Consider the following 18,735-nt stretch of genomic DNA (forward strand, 5'->3'; position numbering starts at 1 on the left):
ATGCCTGTAGTCCCAGGTAATTGGGAGGTTGAGGCAAGAGAATCACCTGAGCCCAGGGGTGTTAGGGCTGCAATGAGCCAGGATCAGGCCACTGCACTCTAACATGGGTGGCAGAATGAGACCCTGTCTCCCCCCACCCCTGCAAAAAAGCTCATCTCTTCCAGAAGCATCTTTACAGACACACCCAGAAAGAACGTTTTACCAGCTATCTGGGCACCCCTTAGTCAAGTTGACACACACAAAAATGAACCATCACAGCTGCTTGTATAAACATGGTCAAGGACTTAGAGGAAAATATATGAGTAATGAATGAACAGATGGAGAATCTCAGCAGAGAAACAGAAATGGTGAAAAGGGGTCCAGTGCACATTCTGAAGCCGAAAAGCCTATCAGAAATGAACAATCCCTGGATCAGCTTGATAAGTTGCAGATGAGAGGGAAGAGTCATTGAACTTGAAGATAGTCCAGTGGACGTTACGCGCTTGAATGACAGCGAGGAAAGAAGACTGGAGAAAAGAAACAGAGGCTGGGACTTACGGGACAGTAGCAAGTGGTCTAACACAGGTGCAGTTGGAATCCCAGAAGAAGAGGGTGAACAAAGAAGCCAGGCACAGAAACACCTGTAACACGGGGTGTCATGGACGTTTTCCAGCAGACAGAAGCAGCCCACGGTGAAGAAGTCCAAAGGCTGGTGACTGGGGAGGGGGAGGGGACCTATCAGCCAGTGGAGGGACTTCTAGGGAAGATGATAGTGTTCAGTACTGGGATGGAGCGTAGGTTACACAGGTGTGTTTATTTGTCAAAATGTCAGAGACTGGGGGAAAAAAAAATCACAAAACACATCTGCCTTGTATCCTGAATATGTAAAGAATGCAAGACAAGAAGGGACAGACAGCCTAATTTTTTTAAATGGGCAAAAGTGGCCGGCCTGAAACATAGCGAGACCTCGTCTCTAACAAAATATTAAAAAATGAGCCAGGTGTAGTGGTGCGGGCCTGTCGTCCCAGCTACTCCGTACCCTGAGGCGGGAGGATTGCCTGAGCCCAGGAGGTTGAGACTACAGTGAGCCGTGACCGTGCCACTGTCCTCCAGCCTGGGTGACAAAGTGAGACCCTGACTAACCAAAAAAATTAAAAAGAGCCTATGCTGGTGATTCAGGGAGGGGACCGCACAAGTGACTTTGTTGAGATGGACAAAGTAGGGTCAGGTGGGACGATCCTGGATTCAGGTGGGATGTCCCAGCGTGTGGCCTTGGCCATCCCTGCACCCGACGACCTAGAGGCCCCTCCAGGCCCAGCTTGCTGTCATTTTTATCCGTATCCTTGGCTCTTACACTATTTAGCAGCCAGTGCCTTCTGCCTGGCCCATCAAAGCAGAGCCAGTTCCTGTCTCGAGCCATGTGTGAGGCCCCAGCGGCCTGCAGCTTGTCGGTTCAGCACCTGGAAGCGCTGCCATCTCATCTCGGTTCTGCGCCACCAAGAACCCTCTGTGGGGGCTTCGCCTCCAGCCTCGCTCTGCTGCACAGTGCGGCGTGGCTGTCGCCAAGGAGAGAATGCCTGTCACTTCACCCATATCCCAGTAACCTGGTGGGTGGAGCCTTGGGGCTGCTTCCTCGGGACGGTGTCTGGAGAGAAGGGGAGGGGAGGTGACTTGTGTTGTGGCAAGTGACCTTTTCTAGGACAGCTGCGAGACCCGCCAGAGGGACGCTCTGAGATGGGTGAGGGGGAGGGAGGGGATCTGTGAGCTCATGAGTGCCCTTCCTGCCCTCTCGTCTACTCCCTGGGGAGCCTCTGCCTGCCTGTGTAGACCCAGCCCATGGAGGCTGCTTGCACCCGGGCACCAGTGTTCCTGCCCTACCGGTGACGCCCAGGCAGACGACTTGGCAGAGGTCTGGCAGGGAGAGGAGGGGAGGAGAGAGTTTGTTTTTACTTTTTTAGTTGTTGAGACAGGGTCTTGCTCTGTCGCCCAGGCTGGAGTGCAGTGGCGCTATCATAGCTCACCGCAGCTTCAAATTCCTGGGCTCAAGTGATCCTCCCTCCTCAGCCTCCCCAGCGGCTGGGACTACAGCCCTGCGCCTCCACACCTGGCTAATTTTAAAAATTTATTTATTGTAGAGACAAGATCTTGCCCAGGCTGATGTCAAACTTTTGGGCTCAAGTAATCCTCCCATCTCGGCCTCCCAAAATGCTGGGGTTGCAGGTGTGAGACACCACACCTGGCCTCTACTGACTTTCAACTTCCTCACACCTGTGGTGAAAAAAATATTAAGCACCTGACACAACAGCTTCCTCTCCTTCCTGTGTTTCCCTGCCTGCGGGAGTCTCGTTGAGACAGGGATCTTAAGATGGGTTGCTGGACTCGCCCCCTGGCTTCCCTCTTGCATTGCAGCTTGTCCCCCAGGAAGGTACTGAGGACCTTGGGGAGACCCCCGGTGCAGAGCCTCTCTTGAGCACATGCACACCCTCCTTCTCTCTGGGTGCTTTTAAAGGATCCCCCTCCCTGACCCAAGCCTAAAAAGGTGGCAGCAGCCTGTCATCCCAGTGCTTTGGGAGGCCGAGGCAAGTGGATTGCCTGAGCCTGGGGGTTCGAGACCAGCCCGGGCAACTTGGCGAGACCCCGTCTCTACGATAAATTAAAAAATAGCTGGGCGTGGTAGTACACGCCTGTAGTTCCGGCTACTTGGAAGGCTGAGTTGGAAGGATCACCCGGAGCCCAGCAGGTCGGCGCTGGGGTGGCCATGAGCATGCCACTGCACTCCAGCCTGGGCGATGGAGTGAGACTCCAACTCATTAAAAAAAAAAAAGATGGCAGCTGATACTCAAAAATCGGGGTTTGAAGCTGGGTGCGGTGGTCCATGCCTGTCATCCCAGCACTTTGGGAGACCGAGGTATTGCTCAAGCCCAGGGGTTTGAGACCAGCCTGGGCAACGCAGTGAGACCCCTGTCTCTATTTAAAAAAAAAAAAAAAAAGCAGGGTTTGGAATGGGACCAGGGCAGAGGGTTTGGCCAGGAAATCCATACGCTGTTTCTGTCCCGGCCTCTGCCCCTCCCTGGTCCCCCTGTGGCTGTCGTTGGTTGGGGTGGGGGAAAGGAATCTGCTGCGTTTTGCTCCTTTTGGAAATGAACTTTGCTGCCCACTTTGAGTCCAGGCTGTGGAGGGGGGGAATGCGGGGACCAGCCTGCCCTCAAATGTGCCCCATAAAAGGGTAAAGACCCGGGTGGCTCCTGCCCTGGTGTCCCAGGGTACGGTGAGCCCCCAGGGTGCCTGTGGGAGTGGCTGGGTAGGTGGATCGACTCATCTGCTGATGCAGTGAAGCATTTGTTGAGCACCTCCGTGTGTCAGGGCAGAGTGTCAGAAGGATGGAGATGTTGAGCTAGTCTCCAGGAGGGGGGCTCGTCAGTAGCACATACAGAATCATTGGAGGAATTGTATTAAGTACACGAGTGCCCGGGAGAGTTCGAACCACAGAGCGGGCAGGACATCCTAGAGGGCCTCTTGGAGGAGGTGTCCTGAGAACTCAGTCCTGTGGGCAGAGGGGCAGTGTGTGGTAGAATGAAGCCACGATCATGAGCTGGAAGGAAGCTTTGTTGCATTGTAGAGAGGCGGTCATTTCCCTGGTGTACTTTGGGAGGGCACAAGTCCACACCGTTTTCTGTGCACCCTTGAGCTTTGCAGCTTACCTCCGAGGATTGGGAGACCCTGGGCTGGGCTGAGAGCACTCAGATCGCAGGGGTGGGCTAGCAGAGAGGAGCCTCAAATCTGGAGGCGGGAGCTGAGCCCTCCTGTTGGCCGACTCTGGGGAGATTCTGGTGAGGGCAGACATCTCGCCCCTGGGCCTCCGGTGTGTGTCCCTGGCGTTGCCAAAGGGCTGGAGGGGTGGGTGCTTCATCCTGGCAGGACTTTCTAAAACATATGTCGAGTGGGGCTCCCTGCCCTGCCTGATTCCACCTCACAGAGCCCGGGAGGCAGCCGTCCCACCATTCTGCAGACGGAGGCCGAGGCGAGGCCTGCCCTAGCCGTGGCCCGGGCTGCCTGCATGCCTCGTGGACTTTCTCTGCAGGTCCCTGGTCAGGGGGGCGGCAGGAACCTCCCCTCCCTTCTAACCCGCCTTCTCTTGTGCAGCGAGCATGACCTTGGCGAAGACATCTATGACTGCGTCCCCTGTGAGGATGGAGGTGACGACATTTACGAGGACATCATCAAGGTGGAAGTCCAGCAGCCCATGGTGAGCCCCAGCCGCACCCGCCCCTGGCTTGCCGGCCAGCCTGGCTTTGCTCAACAAGATTCCGGGCCCACCCCGCAGCAGAACCACCGAGAGAAGGTGGCTCCGGTTGCGGGGGGATCTCCAGGGGGTGCACCCCTCTGTCCTTCCTGGACCCCACGGGGGCTCCTCTGAGCGGTCTCCTCGGATACCCTCCCTGACCCCCAGTCTGCTGGGGGCCCTTCCCTACTGAGATGTTGGCCGGGCTCAGTGGCTCAGCCTGTTATCCCAGCGCTTTGGGAGGCCGAGGCGAGTGGATTGCCTGAGCCCGCGGGTTCGAGACCCATCCGGGCAACTTGGTGAGACCCCGTCTCTACAATAAAATAAAAAATGAGCCGGGCATGGTAGCGCGCGCCTGTAGTTCCAGCTACTCGGAAGGCTGAGGCGGAAGGATCGCCGGAGCCCAGCAGGTCGACGCGGTGGTGGCCTTGGGTGTGCCACTGCACTCCAGCCTGGGCGATGAAGTGAGACTCCAACTGAAAAAAAAATGTTTATTTTATGAGGAGGGACCCCCCCAAAACGGAATTTATTGATAAAAAATTGTGCATTTATTCTTACATGCTTAAATGTCAGTCACCTTCCAGGTGCGCTTCATTTGATGCAGTACACTTATCGGGATACTTTTTCCACTGCTCAGAACGTTGTATGAGCACGTCCATTTTGATGCTTTTGAGTGCTTCTGCTCTTTCTTGTTTCACCTCTTTCGTGCTGGCAAAACAAAATACATTTGAGGACTTTTTTCACTGGTGGAAACAAAAGGTCACTCGGGGCGAGATCCAGGGAATAGGGAACGCGGGGCAGGAGGGTTCGGCTGTTTTTGGTCAAAAACTGCTCAACACTCAGCGTAATAGGGGCAGGTTGTTCCTGTAAATCACCCGTTATGAAATGGGTGAACGTGTTAAAAGCATCTCCAAAAAAAAAAAAAAATAGCCGACGCCAGACGCAACCTCTCACGGTAATGCTAGCCGGTCCACAGATGCCGATGGGTGTCTCGAACACTCACCTAGCGGGGAAGCCTGTCCTACAAGGGGCCTGCCCTCCGAAGGATAAATCCTGGTTTTGGGGGTCCTCCCTCTGATTTGATTTTAGAGTTGTGGGGTACAAGTGAGGATTTGCTCCGTAAGTAAGTTGCATGCAGGGGAAGTTTGGGCTTCTGGCAGGCCCTGTCTCCCCCTGGTAGTGGACCTAGTACCCAGCATGTTGCCATGTGCCGCCCTCCCCTGTGGGTGCTCCAAGCTGCACAGATAGGACACCACTGCCTCCAAGCCCTCCATGGCTGTGTCGCCATGGAATTCTCTCCCCAAGTGTGCAGGGGTTCTTCCTCCTGCCTACCCAGAGAGCCTTAAGATGGAATTGGGCATGACGTCTACGTCGCACCCACCGTTCCACCCCTTCGTACCGAGAGCACCGAGACCAGGGTTGGCCCAATTAGCCAGCTGTGCGTCTTTTATGTGGCAAGGATATTTATTTCCGAGCTGGCATGGGCTAATAATCTCTTGGACGCCAGTTTGCGCCAGCGCGTGTTTATAGCCAGCAGCTGCAGCGCAGGAGGCGGGGGTCTGGAGGGGCTGAGATGGGGGGCAGGGGCTGGCCCTCTTGGACCCCTGAGCCCCCAAGGGCCAGGCAGGTTGCCGCTTGCCAGTCGCGGAGGCTTCAGTGCCGTGCGCTTTCCCTGAAGGAAGGGGAAATTCCTCAAAAGGCAAATGTCAGTGTTTTCCCTTTGAAGAGCGAGTGTGACCAGCTGATGGTGGAGAAGCAGAAAGCCAGGGATTCAAGTTCCCGAAGAAGCTGTTTACGATGCCTTTCCCACTGGGCTGGAGCCCTCTGGGAGAGACCGGGAGGGGCAGGACGGTGGGTCTCAAGGCCCCTAGACTCCACTTTTAAGAACAGGTTAATGGCCGGGCGTGGTGGCTCACACCTGTGATCCAAGCACTTTGGGAGGCCTTGGCAGGAGGGTCCCTTGAGCCCAGGAGTTTGAGACCAGACTGGGCAATACAGCAAGACCTCATGTCTACAAAAAAATACAAAAATTAACTGGATGTGGTGACACGTGCCTGTAGCCCCAGCTACTTGGAAGGCTGAGGTGGGAGGATCAATTGAGTCCTGGAGATGGGATCATGCCACTGCATTCCAGCCTGGGTGTCCTTGTCTCAAAAAAGAAAAAAAAGGATCAGGGGTCTCACTTTGACCCTAAAGGGTCTGGAGGTGGGTCTCCTTCCCCTCCACGACCAGGGGTCCCACTGTGGAGACCAGGGCCCTCAGTGGACAATCGACAGAACTGAGAGCCTGTGCTGCCCGGGGGTCCCGAGAGAGTGGCATCACTGGCCCAGCCTCTGGGCTGTCTGTTAGTGGGGCTAGAAGGCCAAGCTGTGGCCCCTGCTGACGGGGGTCCCCCCACCTCCCCAGAGCTGGCCAGACAGGTCCTAGAAAGATCTGGCGAACCTCCTGGTTGATGGGACCTTTCACTCCCCAGGTCCTTGGAAGGCTGGGTGCCGTGTGGGTGAACTGAGCACATGGGTGTAGTACCTGGGAGGTTATTTGGAGGCACCCGGGCCACGCAGGCTCTCTCCAGAGACGGCTGCTGTCCTTGGTTCTGAAACACCCGTGAAGGGACACAGGGTTGTTTGCAGAACTTCCTGGACTGGGGACCAAAGCTGGCCTGTGCCCCGGGGCGGGCCAGCGTCCTAACACCGCATGCTGGTACCGGCATGCTTTTGGGCTGTCCGGGCGGTCCGGGCAGGGACTGTGGGGGGGAGGGGCTCCTGCTTCCTGCTGGGGTCCCCTGAGACAAAACAGCCAGTTTCATGTCCTCCCCGGTCATGTCTGGGACCATCCGAACTGTCCAAGTGGGAGGTGGTGGGATGGCGGTGTCTCCAGGGGGAGATCGAGGCAGGGGATGGACAGCAATGGCTGCCTCTGGGCCTGAGTGTGGGGAGGCAGCTGGGCGACTGCCGTCCCTGTGCTGCCTCCGTCCCGTCCAGCCAGGCTGTGCTGCGGCTTTCGGGGCTGTTGGCTGATGGGGGGAGGCGAGGCCCCTGACATCACCAGGCACGGCCTGAGAGGACACTGTCGACCCTGCTGATTGGTGCTTTTTCTCATTTGTCCCTCCATGCCTTCAGATTAGATACCTACAGGTAAGTGGCCCCTCGAAGGAGGCCAGGGGACGTTCTCCCTGCACCGCCTTCTCGACCTTTCCGGGAGGTCACGACCTCTTTAAGAAAACCTGGGCCCTGTCCCCAGGGAGACAGCGTCCACCATGCACGGCTTCAGGGGAATTGTGGACTCCCTACAACCCTGTGCCCCTGTCCTTGGAGAGTTGCAGGCCAGCTGACCCAAAGGGGACCCCTGACGTTTCTCAGAGGATGAGGAAGATCTTGGGGCTGGCAGGGATGCCCTGGCGGGTCTCAGGCCACAGCTCCGTTTCTCTAGAGCTTGTGGGCAAATTCAGCTAATTCAGCCTCAGGTGACTTTAAGAGAGGGTCGGACCGGGCTCGGTGGCTCAGTCTGTCATCCCAGCACTTTGGGAGGCTGAGGCGCATGGATTGCCTGGGCCCGCAGGTTCGAGACCCACCCAGGCAACTTGGCGAGACCTCGTCTCTACAATAAAATTAAAATTAGCTGGGCATGGTAGCGTGCATCTGTAGTTCTGGCTAGCTGGAAGGCTGAAGCGGAAGGATCACCAGAGCCCAGCAGGTCGAGGCTGCGGTGGCTGGGAGCGTGCCACTGCCCTCCAGTCTGGGCGACAGAGTAAGACTCCAACTCAAACAAAACAAAAACAAATAAATGAAGAGAGAGTCGGGAAAGTCCACCATGCTCTAGCAGTGACCACCGGTGACCTGCCAGTCTCTTGGTCAGTCTGGAGGGGGCCCTTGTGGCTCTGCAGTGGGCTGTCATCTCAAGCCTCTCTGGGGAGAGTCTGACTTGCGAGCAATTGGTACTGGGGCAAGCAGTGTCAGGCGTGGGTCCACAAGTGTAGATCTAGTAACACCATCTGCCCGTAGAGAGGGCCTGCGCATACGTAGGTGCTTGAGCGAACCCCTCTTGTTTCTGTGTCGGGGTGGAGGCAAGTGGCTCCTGAGGCCCTCACCCCTGCCTGGTGACAAGTTGAGATTCAGGCTGATGGCTAATACCTGTAATTCCAGCACTTTGGGAGGCTGAGGCAGTAGGATTCCTTGAGACCATGAGTTCGAGACCAGCTTAAGTGACACAGCAAAATATTGTTGCTACAAAAAATTAACCAGGTGTGGTGGTGCATACCTGGAGCCCCAGCTACTCGGGCGGCTGAGGTGGAAGGAGCACCTGAGCCCAGGAGGTGGAGGCTGCGGCAAGCTGTAATCATGCCACTGCACTCCAGTCTGGGCAACAGAGGAAGACCCTGACTCAAAAAAAAAAAAATGAGATTCACACGCTAAGAAGCAGGACCCTTGATCCTAAGAGCCTCCAGGTCTAACTCGGCACTGCGCCCCCCAGCACCCCTCCCTGGGCCTGTTTCCTCATGTGCAAAATGGATGGGAAGGCTTGGTCCCCTCTGCCTGCCCTCTGGCCTCACCATTTCCCACTCGTTGACCTCATGGCTAGATCCGAGAAGGCACCCGCTTGTGGTGTGGGGTGGGTGGCCGGGCTGCCCGCTACAGATGTGCTTACTGGTGGTCCCCGGCCGGTCCTGTGGGGATCCTGGCTCACGTCCCCTACCCCTCCCCCAGAAAATGGGCATGACTGTGGATGACAAGAGGAACTGCTGCCTGCTGGAGATCCAGGAGACTGAGGCCAAGTACTACCGGACCCTGGAAGACATCGAGAAGGTGGGGAGACCCTGGCCACTGGAAGATGGCAGAGGCCCGGCCACGTGTGGTCACGGCAGGGCTGCCGCTCTCCCGGGGGGTGCACGCTGGAGGCAGGGACTCGGGCAGCGGTGACGGGGTGGGGCCGCTCGACGGTCCTCGCGTTGCCGTCCGGACCCCCACCCAGAAGGGGGTGCCTCCCCTTGCCTCTGCGACCCCTTTGAGCCCCGTTCTGCCCTTGTTTCTGCCCCTCCTGCCAGTGTAACCCTGGCTACTTCCGGCTTCCAGGCCCGAAGGCATGTGCCAAGCCAGGCACCGAGTTGACGCCTTATGTATTCCCCTTCCCCAGGGCTTGCTCCCCAACGTCACTGCACTCAGCTTCCCCCTCTGTAAAATGAGACAGGGCGGCAGCAGCACTCACAGGCGGCTGGGGGGTCCTGCCTCCGTCTGTCCCTGCCAGCTGCCGAGCGCTTGGAGGACCCAAGGCCGGCCTCCACTGCCTCCACCCCACCCAGGCCTCCTGGAGGCACCTGGTCAACCTGGCCCTCGGATGTTCCCCTGTCACTTGTGTCCTGTTGCCAACAGCTAGTGCTTACGGGGGTGGAGAAGACCAGCATTTTTTCAAGGTAGAATCTCATGGATAGCCTCTGGCTGCCAGGCGGAGTCCAGGGTGGCCGTGCTGGGGACGCCTAAATGCGTCCCTTGCTGTCCCGGGCAGTGTGACACCTCCGGACGGGAGACCCAGAACACCCCTGGGGCCTGGGCCACCCTCACCCTAGCCAGCCCCTCCTCCCGCCCGCCAGCCCTCCCGTGCCTGTGCCCCAGCCCCTGACCAGCAGCCGTTCTGTACACCCTGGCCGGGCCATCCCACCCCCTCCAAGCCCGGCCCTCCCTCCACCTCCCTGGCAGAGTTCTACTTCTCTGAGTCCCGGCTCTGAGGTCCGCTCCTGCCCAGGGCCCTGCCAGCCTCGGCCTCTCCTCTATGCAGCTGAATCCCTCGGCAGAGAACAGCGGGCTCGGGTTGGTCTCGTGGTGCTGTCAGAGGTGGGGCAGGGAGTGTGCTCAGGGGTCTCTCTGAGCCCCCCCCAGTCCTTGGAGTAGATGTTGCTGCCAGCGAGTCCCCCAAGTCACAGAGCGCCAGAGAGCCGCCAGCCCCTTCCTGGCATGAGTGGATCCGCCTGTCCACGCGCGGCGGCCGCCAGTGCTTGTCCACTTGGGCGATGTTCTCTGCCCCTTGTGGCGGCCAAGGAGACGTCCAGCACCTGGGCCCCCCGGACACCCTGAGAGCTGCTGCCACTCCAGACCAGGAGTGTGGGGGGTGGGGAAAGGAGGGGAGAGGCAGACCCGGGCACCCCAGGGCCTCTGGGGTGGCAGTTGGCCATCTCCCAGGGGGCCGGGGCTAGAGGACTCTCAGCCAAGCCCTGCCACCGTGTTTCTGGGGTGGAGAGCATGCCCTCGGATGGTGGTTTTGGGGTCACATGCAGGAGCACAGGCCCAGTGTTTGAAGGCCAGGTGGGGTCCATCCAGAGGGTGCCCTCGGACCATGACCCTGCCACCTGGGCCTCAGCCCCTCACACAGATGGCAACCCCAATGCGCCTGCTCAGGGCCACCAGGGGGCCCCAGTCCAGCTTCATATGTGAGTGGCCTCCGCGGGCCTCTGCCCCTGTCGTGGCCAGTGGGGTTTGGACCCCTTCCCAGGCCCCCTCCTGTCCGCCCCCGAGTGTTCCTGCGTGGCACTCGCCACCGTAGGACGGAGCCCTCGTGTGCCCCCATGAGCACTGGGCACCCCCCAGTGGATCCTCCCCGGGGACCCTTCCCAGGGACCGCGGTCCAGGTGGCATGGCTGTCTCCTCTCTTCCAGAACTACATGGGACCCCTGCGGCTGGTCCTGAGCCCGGCAGACATGGCGGCCGTCTTCATCAACCTGGAGGTAAGGGGCCCTGCCCGGCCCTGCCCACTCATGGCCAGCTCCTGACGGCACCACCACTCCTCAGATGTCAGGCGGCCCACAGGCAGGCTTGCAGAGCTTGTCCTTGCCGGCTGCACAGTGACTCACCCCTCTCTCTGGGCACTCTGGTCTCAGGAGCCAGGGAACGGGGTTTCTGGGCCCTTCTTCCCTGCTGGTGGGGGTGGCATCGCTGCACACGGCCCCAGAGGAACCGGGACCCCTGGGAACCATCAGGGAGGATTTGGTCAGCAGCCTGAGAGAAGTCACCCGTTGGGCAGTCCCCTCCCTTGCTCAGGGATGTCCAAACACGGACGTATCAAAGGCAGTCCCCATGTGGCGGTTCTCCTTGACGTGGTCAGCAGAGTGGAGCGGGTTGGTGGAGGCCCTGGAGGCCACTTGTGGTGGCTTCCTTCCGGGACGGGCCATTCCCTGGTCCTCCCTGCCGGCAGCATGGGTGGCTCTGGTTGCCTTTCTACTGTCCTGGATGAGACCGACCTGCTCTCCATGTCCCCGACTCAGAATCCATCCTGAGCCATGGCCAGGACAGGTGACCATAGACTTAAGAGGGTTGGGGTGCAGGGAGCCCGGGTGCCGGCCCTGCCAGCGCCGTCCCGTGCCAGTGGTCGGCCCCTGAGTGCTGGATGCACCGGGGGCCTGCCTTCCTGCCTGTTCCTCTGTGCGCCCGTCACTGCAGAACCTTCCTGCTGAATGGCACGTGTTGTTCCCGGCGATGGGCCGGCTCCCAGGCCCCTTCCTTGGAAGTCTGGTAGGCACCCGGCTGCCTCGGTGGGCCCGGGCATGCATTCATGCTCCTTCTCTTCCCAGGACCTGATCAAGGTGCATCACAGCTTCCTGCGAGCCATTGACGTGTCCATGATGGTGGGAGGCAGCACGCTGGCCAAGGTCTTCCTCGATTTCAAGGAAAGGTGAGTGGCCAGAGGGCCGCAGGGGCTCGCCACGTCTGTGGGGGAGAGTTGGCGCAGGGAGGACTCTCGGGTCCAGGTGTCCCGAGGCAGGGGCTGCCCCCTCTGGATCCTTCCACCCTTGTTGAGAACACCGCCCACCCTTCCCCATTGTCCCCTCGGAGGGACCTTGTGGGGGCTCCCGTGGTCTCGTGCTCTCCTGTGGTCTTGGTGGCTGACGTTCGTGGCATCACAGCTCATCTGAGAATATCGGAAAAATCAGCCCGAGCCTGGTTCCCTGGGTGGGGACGTGGGCCTGTCACAGACACATCACAGAAGGACAGACCCCAGCCCACCCTTTGCGGATCTCAGTGGGGTGGTGACTTGAGGGCAGTGAGACTGTGTCATGGCTGAGATCTTGGATCCTGGGGATCCCAGGGCTGGGCTGTGTCTCTGCCTGGCCACAACCTCCGTCTCTGTCGGGGCCAGGAGGGCATCTGTGTCTGTGGCACTTGAGGGTGAACCGGGGCTGAGCCTGACTGGCCAGGTGGCCAGTCCATGCCCAGTGAAAGGCAGGAGCAGACCCAGACCTCCGTGACCAGACAAGGGGGTGGAGTGGTCACCTGGCCATCCGGGCATGAAGCGGCCCCAGCCTGGGACGCGAGAGGCATGTTTCCAAGGCCAGGGGGCCCAGGGCCCGACCTCACCAACCGTGTCCTTTCCCGGTCACCTCCAAGTCTCTGCAGCCTTCAGGACAAGTGTCGTGGAGCTCAGGCTAGCCACAGATGCAATTAGTCAGGATTCTGTCATCTCCTTTTTTGCCCGGAGTTGCACCCAGGGGATTAGGCCAGTGTCTGGAGGCAGAGACAGCGTGAGGTTGCGACACCATGGAGACCCACCCATGACCAGCACGCCCGTGACGTGGCTTTTCCCGTGGCCCTGGGTCGATGGGACAGAATTAGAACTCACTTAGAAACAGATGCTAACTGGAGTCTTTGTTTCCAGGCCTTTGGTTTGCAGCCCGGGTTTGTGACAGGGTGGGAAGCCAGCCTCCGTGTCCTGGGTGGTCCTGAAGGAGCCCAGCAGGGGAAAGATTGGGATTCTGGAAGCTTCTGTCTGGTTATGTAGGGGGCGGCCACAGGGTGGCCCTGCCGTCCTGGTGGAGACCCCCAGCTGCTGCTTCTGCCTTTTGAGCCTTGAGGCAGGTTCTTTAAAATGGGGAGTTTGGGCCGGGCTTGGTGGCTCAGCCTGTCATCCCCAGCACTTTGGGAGGCCGAGGTGAGTGGATTGCCTGAGCCTGCAGTTTCGAGACCCGCCCAAGCAACTTGGCAAGACTTTGTCTCCACAATCAATCAAAAATTAGCTGGGCGTGGTAGCACACCTCTATAGTTCTGGCTACTTGGAAGGCTGAGACGGGAGGATCGCCAGAACCCAGCAGGTCAAGCCTGCGGTGGCTGGGAGCATGCCACTGCACTCATCTGGGTGACAGAGTGAGACTCCAACTTAAAAAATAAAATAAAATAAAATAAAATGGGGACTTTGGACCGGGCATGGTGGCTCACGTCTATAATCCCAGCACTTTGGGAGGCTGAGGCGAGAGGATCGCTTGAGCCCACGGGTTCGAGACCAGCCCGGGCAACTTGGTGAGACCTCACCTCTACAACAGAAATTAATAAAAAATGAAAAAAGTAGCAGGCTGAGGCGGAAGGATCGCCGGAGCCTAGCAGGTCGGGGCTGTGGTGGCCGTAGCATGCCGCTGCACTCCAGCCTGGGTGACAGAGTGAGACCACAACTCAAAAAAGGGAGGGAGAGGGGACTTTGACAAGGAAGACAGGAAGTGACAGGAAGGACTTAACAGTACCTGGCACTATTGGAGACTGGAGATGGCTTCTCAAGAGACCATCGGGAGACAGCGCCAAGCCTCTGTCGCCCAGGGAACCTTCGAGGAAGGAACCGGAAGTGGTTGGTATTCGTGGGTCCTGCATTGGCCTCTCACCAGAGCCAGCAGGAGCTTCTTAAAAATGCCACCTCCTCCGGCCGGGCACAGCTGCTCACACCTGTCATCATCTCAGGACTTTGGGTGGCCCAGGCGGGAGGCCGGGTTGAGCCCAGGAGTTTGAGACCAACCTGGGCAACACAGTGAGACCCCGTCTCTACTTAAAAATAAATAAATAAATACCACATCCGGGTCCACCCTTTGAAGGGGGGGTCCACTGTGGGGGGTCTGAGAACCATAGAAGCGCCTCTTAGACTTGCCACGTGATCCCAAAGGGGGCGTCTCCCACACAGAGGGAGGCTTGGCCCGGAGGTGGAGTTTGTGTTTTGCGGCTCCTGGTAAGAAAAAGCCGAGCTCTTTTTATCTACAGCTGGGGCTGGGCCTGGAGTCTGCCGGTGCTGGCTTAGTCGGGCGGGTCAGTGGGTCGTGCTGGGCGGATGGGGGGTGAGGCAGGCGAACTACAAAGGAAACCCGTCTGGGGCAGTCGGCAGCCCTGCGGGAAGGTGGAAGGCCAGCTCTTAGGGGGCGCGCTCTGGAGTGTTGTTTGCTTTCAGGAGAAACCGCGGGCAGATCAGAGTGAGATGAGAGGCCATCCCAACCCTGCGGGCATGTTTGCAGATAAAGCATCAGAGACAGGCGAGACTCCGGCGCACTGAGATTCTGCTTGCCCAGAATCCGGCCGGAGAGGCTGCTCTTGGGATGTGATGTCCTTTCCGCGGTCCAGCCTCAAGCCCCAGCTCCGTGGTCCCGGGGTGGGGCCCGCAGGGGAGCATCCCCGCCCACAGTCCACCGCCAGAGCCCCCAGCAGGGGCCCGTGTGGCCACCTCATCTGGCGGGGCTGCCCTTGGGACCTTCTGAGCCCCAGAAGCTTTAGAACTGCCTCAATCTATCCCCATTTCCTGGGTGGGGAAACTGAGGCTGGGGGAGAGCCGGCCACTCAGCATTGGTCCCCGCTTGCTTCTGTACCTTCAGTCAGTACAGTGAGTCCCCGACTTACGAACGAGTTCCATTCTAAGAGCGCATTCTTAAGTCCAACAAAGTCAGCCGAGGTGCCCGACTCACACAACCGACTGTACGGGACCCGTTATGGCACCACTGTCTTTATGTCCGCTTCTGGACATCCTGGGCTTGAAATAAGGATACTGCATGGGTGTACCCTAGACAGTCCTGCACAGTCAAATACACAAAAGCACAGCCACGTGTAGAGGACACACGCACGTGACCGTGGACGCCAGACATGCAAACTGGCATATGTGGTTGGACACGCAGATGCATGTTCACGTCTTTGAAAGTTTGCAACTTGAAGGTTCGTATGTAGGGGACTCACTGCACCTGAGCCCATGAGCTGTGTCCCTTAACCTGCGCTGTCTCCGGGCACCTTGAGAGGTCAGGGACTATGGACTGGAGGCAGAGGTGATGCAGTGAAAGAAAGTGAGCAGATCAGAGGGTTTTCCGGAAGGGGCATCTGTGTCCTTTTCAGTGCAGCAGGAGTTTAACATATTCAGAAAGTTAAACACAATAAGACTTCAAGCCCAGATCGTTGGGGCTATCTTCTCTGTCAGGACAGAAAATACGGTCACCTGAATGGTCTCCGAGGGAGCAGTCACTGAGTCAGAGGAGGCCGCTTCCCAGGGTCCCACGTGTTCCAAGGTGCTCTAGAGAAGCCAGGAGGCATGGGGTGTGTGTGTGTGTGTGTGTGTGTGCTGCTTTTGGATAATTTTTCTTTTTTTCTGGGTCTGGATCTCACTCTGTCACACAGGCTGGAGTGCACCAGCCTCGACCTCCTGGGCTCAGACAGTCCTCTTGCCTCGGCCTTCCGAGTAACTGGGACTACAGATGCACCTCACTACACCTAGCTAAATAGAAATTTTTTTATTTTTTATCTTTGTAGAAACGAGGTCTTGATATGATGTTGCACTCGGCCTGGGTAATTTTTTTTTTTTTTGAGTTAGAGTCTCACTCCATCGTCCAGGCCGGAGTGCAGTGACATGCTCACAGCCACCCCAGCATTGACCTGCTGGTCTCCGGCGATCCTTCCACCTCAGCCTTCCAAGTAGCCGGAACCACAGGTGCGTGCTACCACGCCCGGGTAATGTTTGATTTCTTGCAGAGACAAGGTCTCACCAAGTTGCCTGGGCTGGTCTCGAACCCGTGAGCTCAGGCAATCCACTTGCCCTGGCCACCCAAAGTGCTGGGATTACATGCCTGGATAAATTTTAACAGGAGCAGATGTTTGTGGTTATACGAAGGCCTGTAAACCTTTGCCTTTTAACTGACGCCCTTAAATAGGCTGGATTTTCAAGGAAAAGTGTGACCCTGCCCCTGGGACCTGTCTCACACTGCCTGGTGTGGGGTGTGGACGGAGGGTGATGGTGGCTGTGACAAAGGATCACAGCAGCAGAGGTGTTTTCTCAGTTCTGGGGGACCAGTTAAAATTAGTTTCACCGGACAAAACCCAGGCGTCACAGGCCGTGACCCTACAGAGGCTCTCAGGCAAGAGAGATGCCCCTGCCAGGCCCTCCTTGACTTTGGGCTGCATTGCCCTATTCTTGCCTCTGTCCTCATGTGGCCTCCTCCTGTCTGTGTGTCCTTTTCTGTCTAATCCGGGACGGCCACACCTTAAACCTTACCTTGATTGCTTCTGCAGGGACCCTATCCAAATGAAGTCACAGCACGAGGTTCCGGGTGGACCTAGATTTGGGGGATACTCTGGGACCCGTGACAGCTGAGTCCTGGTCCCTTTGCCTCTCTGTCTCTGACCACCCATGGGATCGGTGGGGGGGTGTGATTTGGACAGGGTGAAGCTGAAGCCAGGCTTCTGTGCCCTGAGGGAGGAATGTCCCTCTGCAGAGGCCTCTGGGGCCCAGGAGGCCTGGGCTTTGTAGCCACGTGCCTGGGAATCTGGTCCCTGCTGGGCAACATCAGAAGTGGTGTCATGTCTCTGAGCCTTGGGGCTCCTGTCCCAAAAGTGGGGTTTCTGTGAGACTAGGTGTGCTGCATAGTGAAACCTCACCTCTACAAAAATTATCCGGGTGTGGTGGTGCGTGCCTGTAGTCCCAGCTACCCGGAAGGCTGAGACAAGAGGAACGCCTGAGCCCTGGAGGTCAAGGCTGTGGTGAATAGCGATTACAGCCTGGGCAACAGAGTGAGACTCTGACTCAAAAAAAAAAAAAAAAAGGCGGAGCTCGGTGGCTCAGCCTGTCATCCCAGCGCTTTGAGAGGCTGAGGCGAGTGGATTGCCTGAGCCCGTGGGTTCAAGACCAGCCCGGGCAACTTGGCGAGACCTCGTCTCTACAATAAATCAAAAATTAGCCGGGCGTGGTGGCGCGCGCCTGTAGTTCCAGCTACTTGGAAGGCTGAGGCGGAAGGATCGCCGGAGCCCAGCGGGTCGAGGCTGCGGTGGCTGTGAGCGTGCCACTGCACTCCAGTCTGGGTGACAGAGTGAGACTCCAACTCAAAAAAAAGAAAGAAAGAAAGGAAGGAAGGAAGGACAGAAGGAAAGGAAGAAGGTAGGGAGGGAGGGAAATAATTATCCCAAAGCATCCAGCATCCATGGCCCTGACTCTTCTAGGTGTTTAGTGGGGTTTTTCCTTCTCCCCAAAGTGGCTCTCCTACTTGCTGCAAATGGCTACGGTTGCCCCGTCCTGGCGTCCACTTATCAAATGGCTCGAAGGATCTGTGTCCAATGTGTGGCTGTGGCGTGGTGCAGGCCAGGGCTCCAGGCTAGGTGCTGGGGCTTGGGGAGGGAGGAGGCCCACTGCAGGAGCTTGGAGCGGGGTGGTGGGCGGGGCACGCGTGGTCCCATGCTGTCTCCTCTGTGGGCCCCGCCCATCGAAGACAGGCCTCCTCCTGCTGCCCTGTGACCTGTCTCCTTGCTTTTCTGTCTGAACCCTGCTGGGCAGGGGATGGAGAGGGGAAGGTGATCCAGAGAAGGCAACAGGAGGGAAGGGTTTTGACGGATGAGTACAAGTCTGCCGGGTGGAGAAGACTGCCGGCCCAGCCGTGCTGTGGCTGGTGTGAGAGGTCTGGTGGGGCGTGGTGTGAGGAATGCAGGGTTGGGACCTGGTCTCCGTCTGCGTAAACCTCAGGCCTGGGGATCCCATGGAGTGTGTATTGAGCAGCCCGGGCTGCTCTGGGGCTGCTGGCACTGGGCTGCTGGCATCAGGCTGGTGTTATGGGACTTCAGTAGAGCACCCCGCCTGGGCAACACGGGGGCACTGGGGCCGGTGTCCATCTGCTCCTGGCGTCTAGGCACCCTGTTCAGCAACTGGGACGGCCCTGGGGGGTTCCCCTGCGTGCCCAGCCCCAGGGTGAGCCCTGAGCCCAGCCAGGTTGCCGCATGCAGGAAGGCACGTGTGTCGGTCCCAGGAGTCCAGGGGCTTCCCTGTCTCCAGATTTGACCCTTTTTGGGGTTGCGGTGGAGACTTACAAACTCCACCCCCGAGTCTGGCTGTGACCTCAAATGGAGCCACAGAAGGTAGCTGGGCAGGGCGTCCTTGGATTCAGGGCGGGCAGGGGCACCCCCTTTCCCGACGCTCTGACAACCCTTCTGCCAGCCAGGAGTATTTTGCGGAGTGGGGGAAAGAAATTTGATCAAAAGAGAACAAAACCAATAAACGTGTTAATGCTCCATCACTGTCTGGAGAGACAAGTTGGCTGGGCTTTTGTGGCTGCCTTGAAAAACAGGTTCCCTGAACCAGGCTTGGTGGCTCAGCCTGTAATCCTGTGCTTTGGGAGGCCAAGGTGAGCGGATTGCCTGAGCCCGCAGGTTCGGGACCTGCCTGGGCAACTTGGTGAGACCTCATCTCTACAATAAATCAAAAAACTAGCTGGGCGTGGTAGCACG

General features: G+C 58.2%; 1 protein-coding gene across 1 annotated transcript in view; it reads left to right on the top strand.

The window, feature by feature from the left end:
• The window catches only part of VAV2 (vav guanine nucleotide exchange factor 2), a gene marked incomplete at its 5' end in the record, with an annotated part of 165,041 nt that overhangs the window by 106,471 nt on the left and 39,835 nt on the right, over nucleotides 1-18,735 (top strand). Inside the window, 5 exons of the mRNA XM_021715249.1 lie at nucleotides 4,123-4,225; nucleotides 7,381-7,395; nucleotides 8,965-9,063; nucleotides 10,905-10,973; nucleotides 11,817-11,917. Of these exons, the coding sequence (XP_021570924.1) occupies nucleotides 4,123-4,225; nucleotides 7,381-7,395; nucleotides 8,965-9,063; nucleotides 10,905-10,973; nucleotides 11,817-11,917 (387 nt within the window). The remainder of the gene's footprint in view (nucleotides 1-4,122; nucleotides 4,226-7,380; nucleotides 7,396-8,964; nucleotides 9,064-10,904; nucleotides 10,974-11,816; nucleotides 11,918-18,735) is intronic.

Source organism: Carlito syrichta, unplaced genomic scaffold, assembly GCF_000164805.1.
Source record: "Carlito syrichta isolate Samal-C Ts95f unplaced genomic scaffold, Tarsius_syrichta-2.0.1 Scaffold306913, whole genome shotgun sequence".
Classification (NCBI taxonomy): Eukaryota; Metazoa; Chordata; class Mammalia; order Primates; family Tarsiidae; genus Carlito; species Carlito syrichta.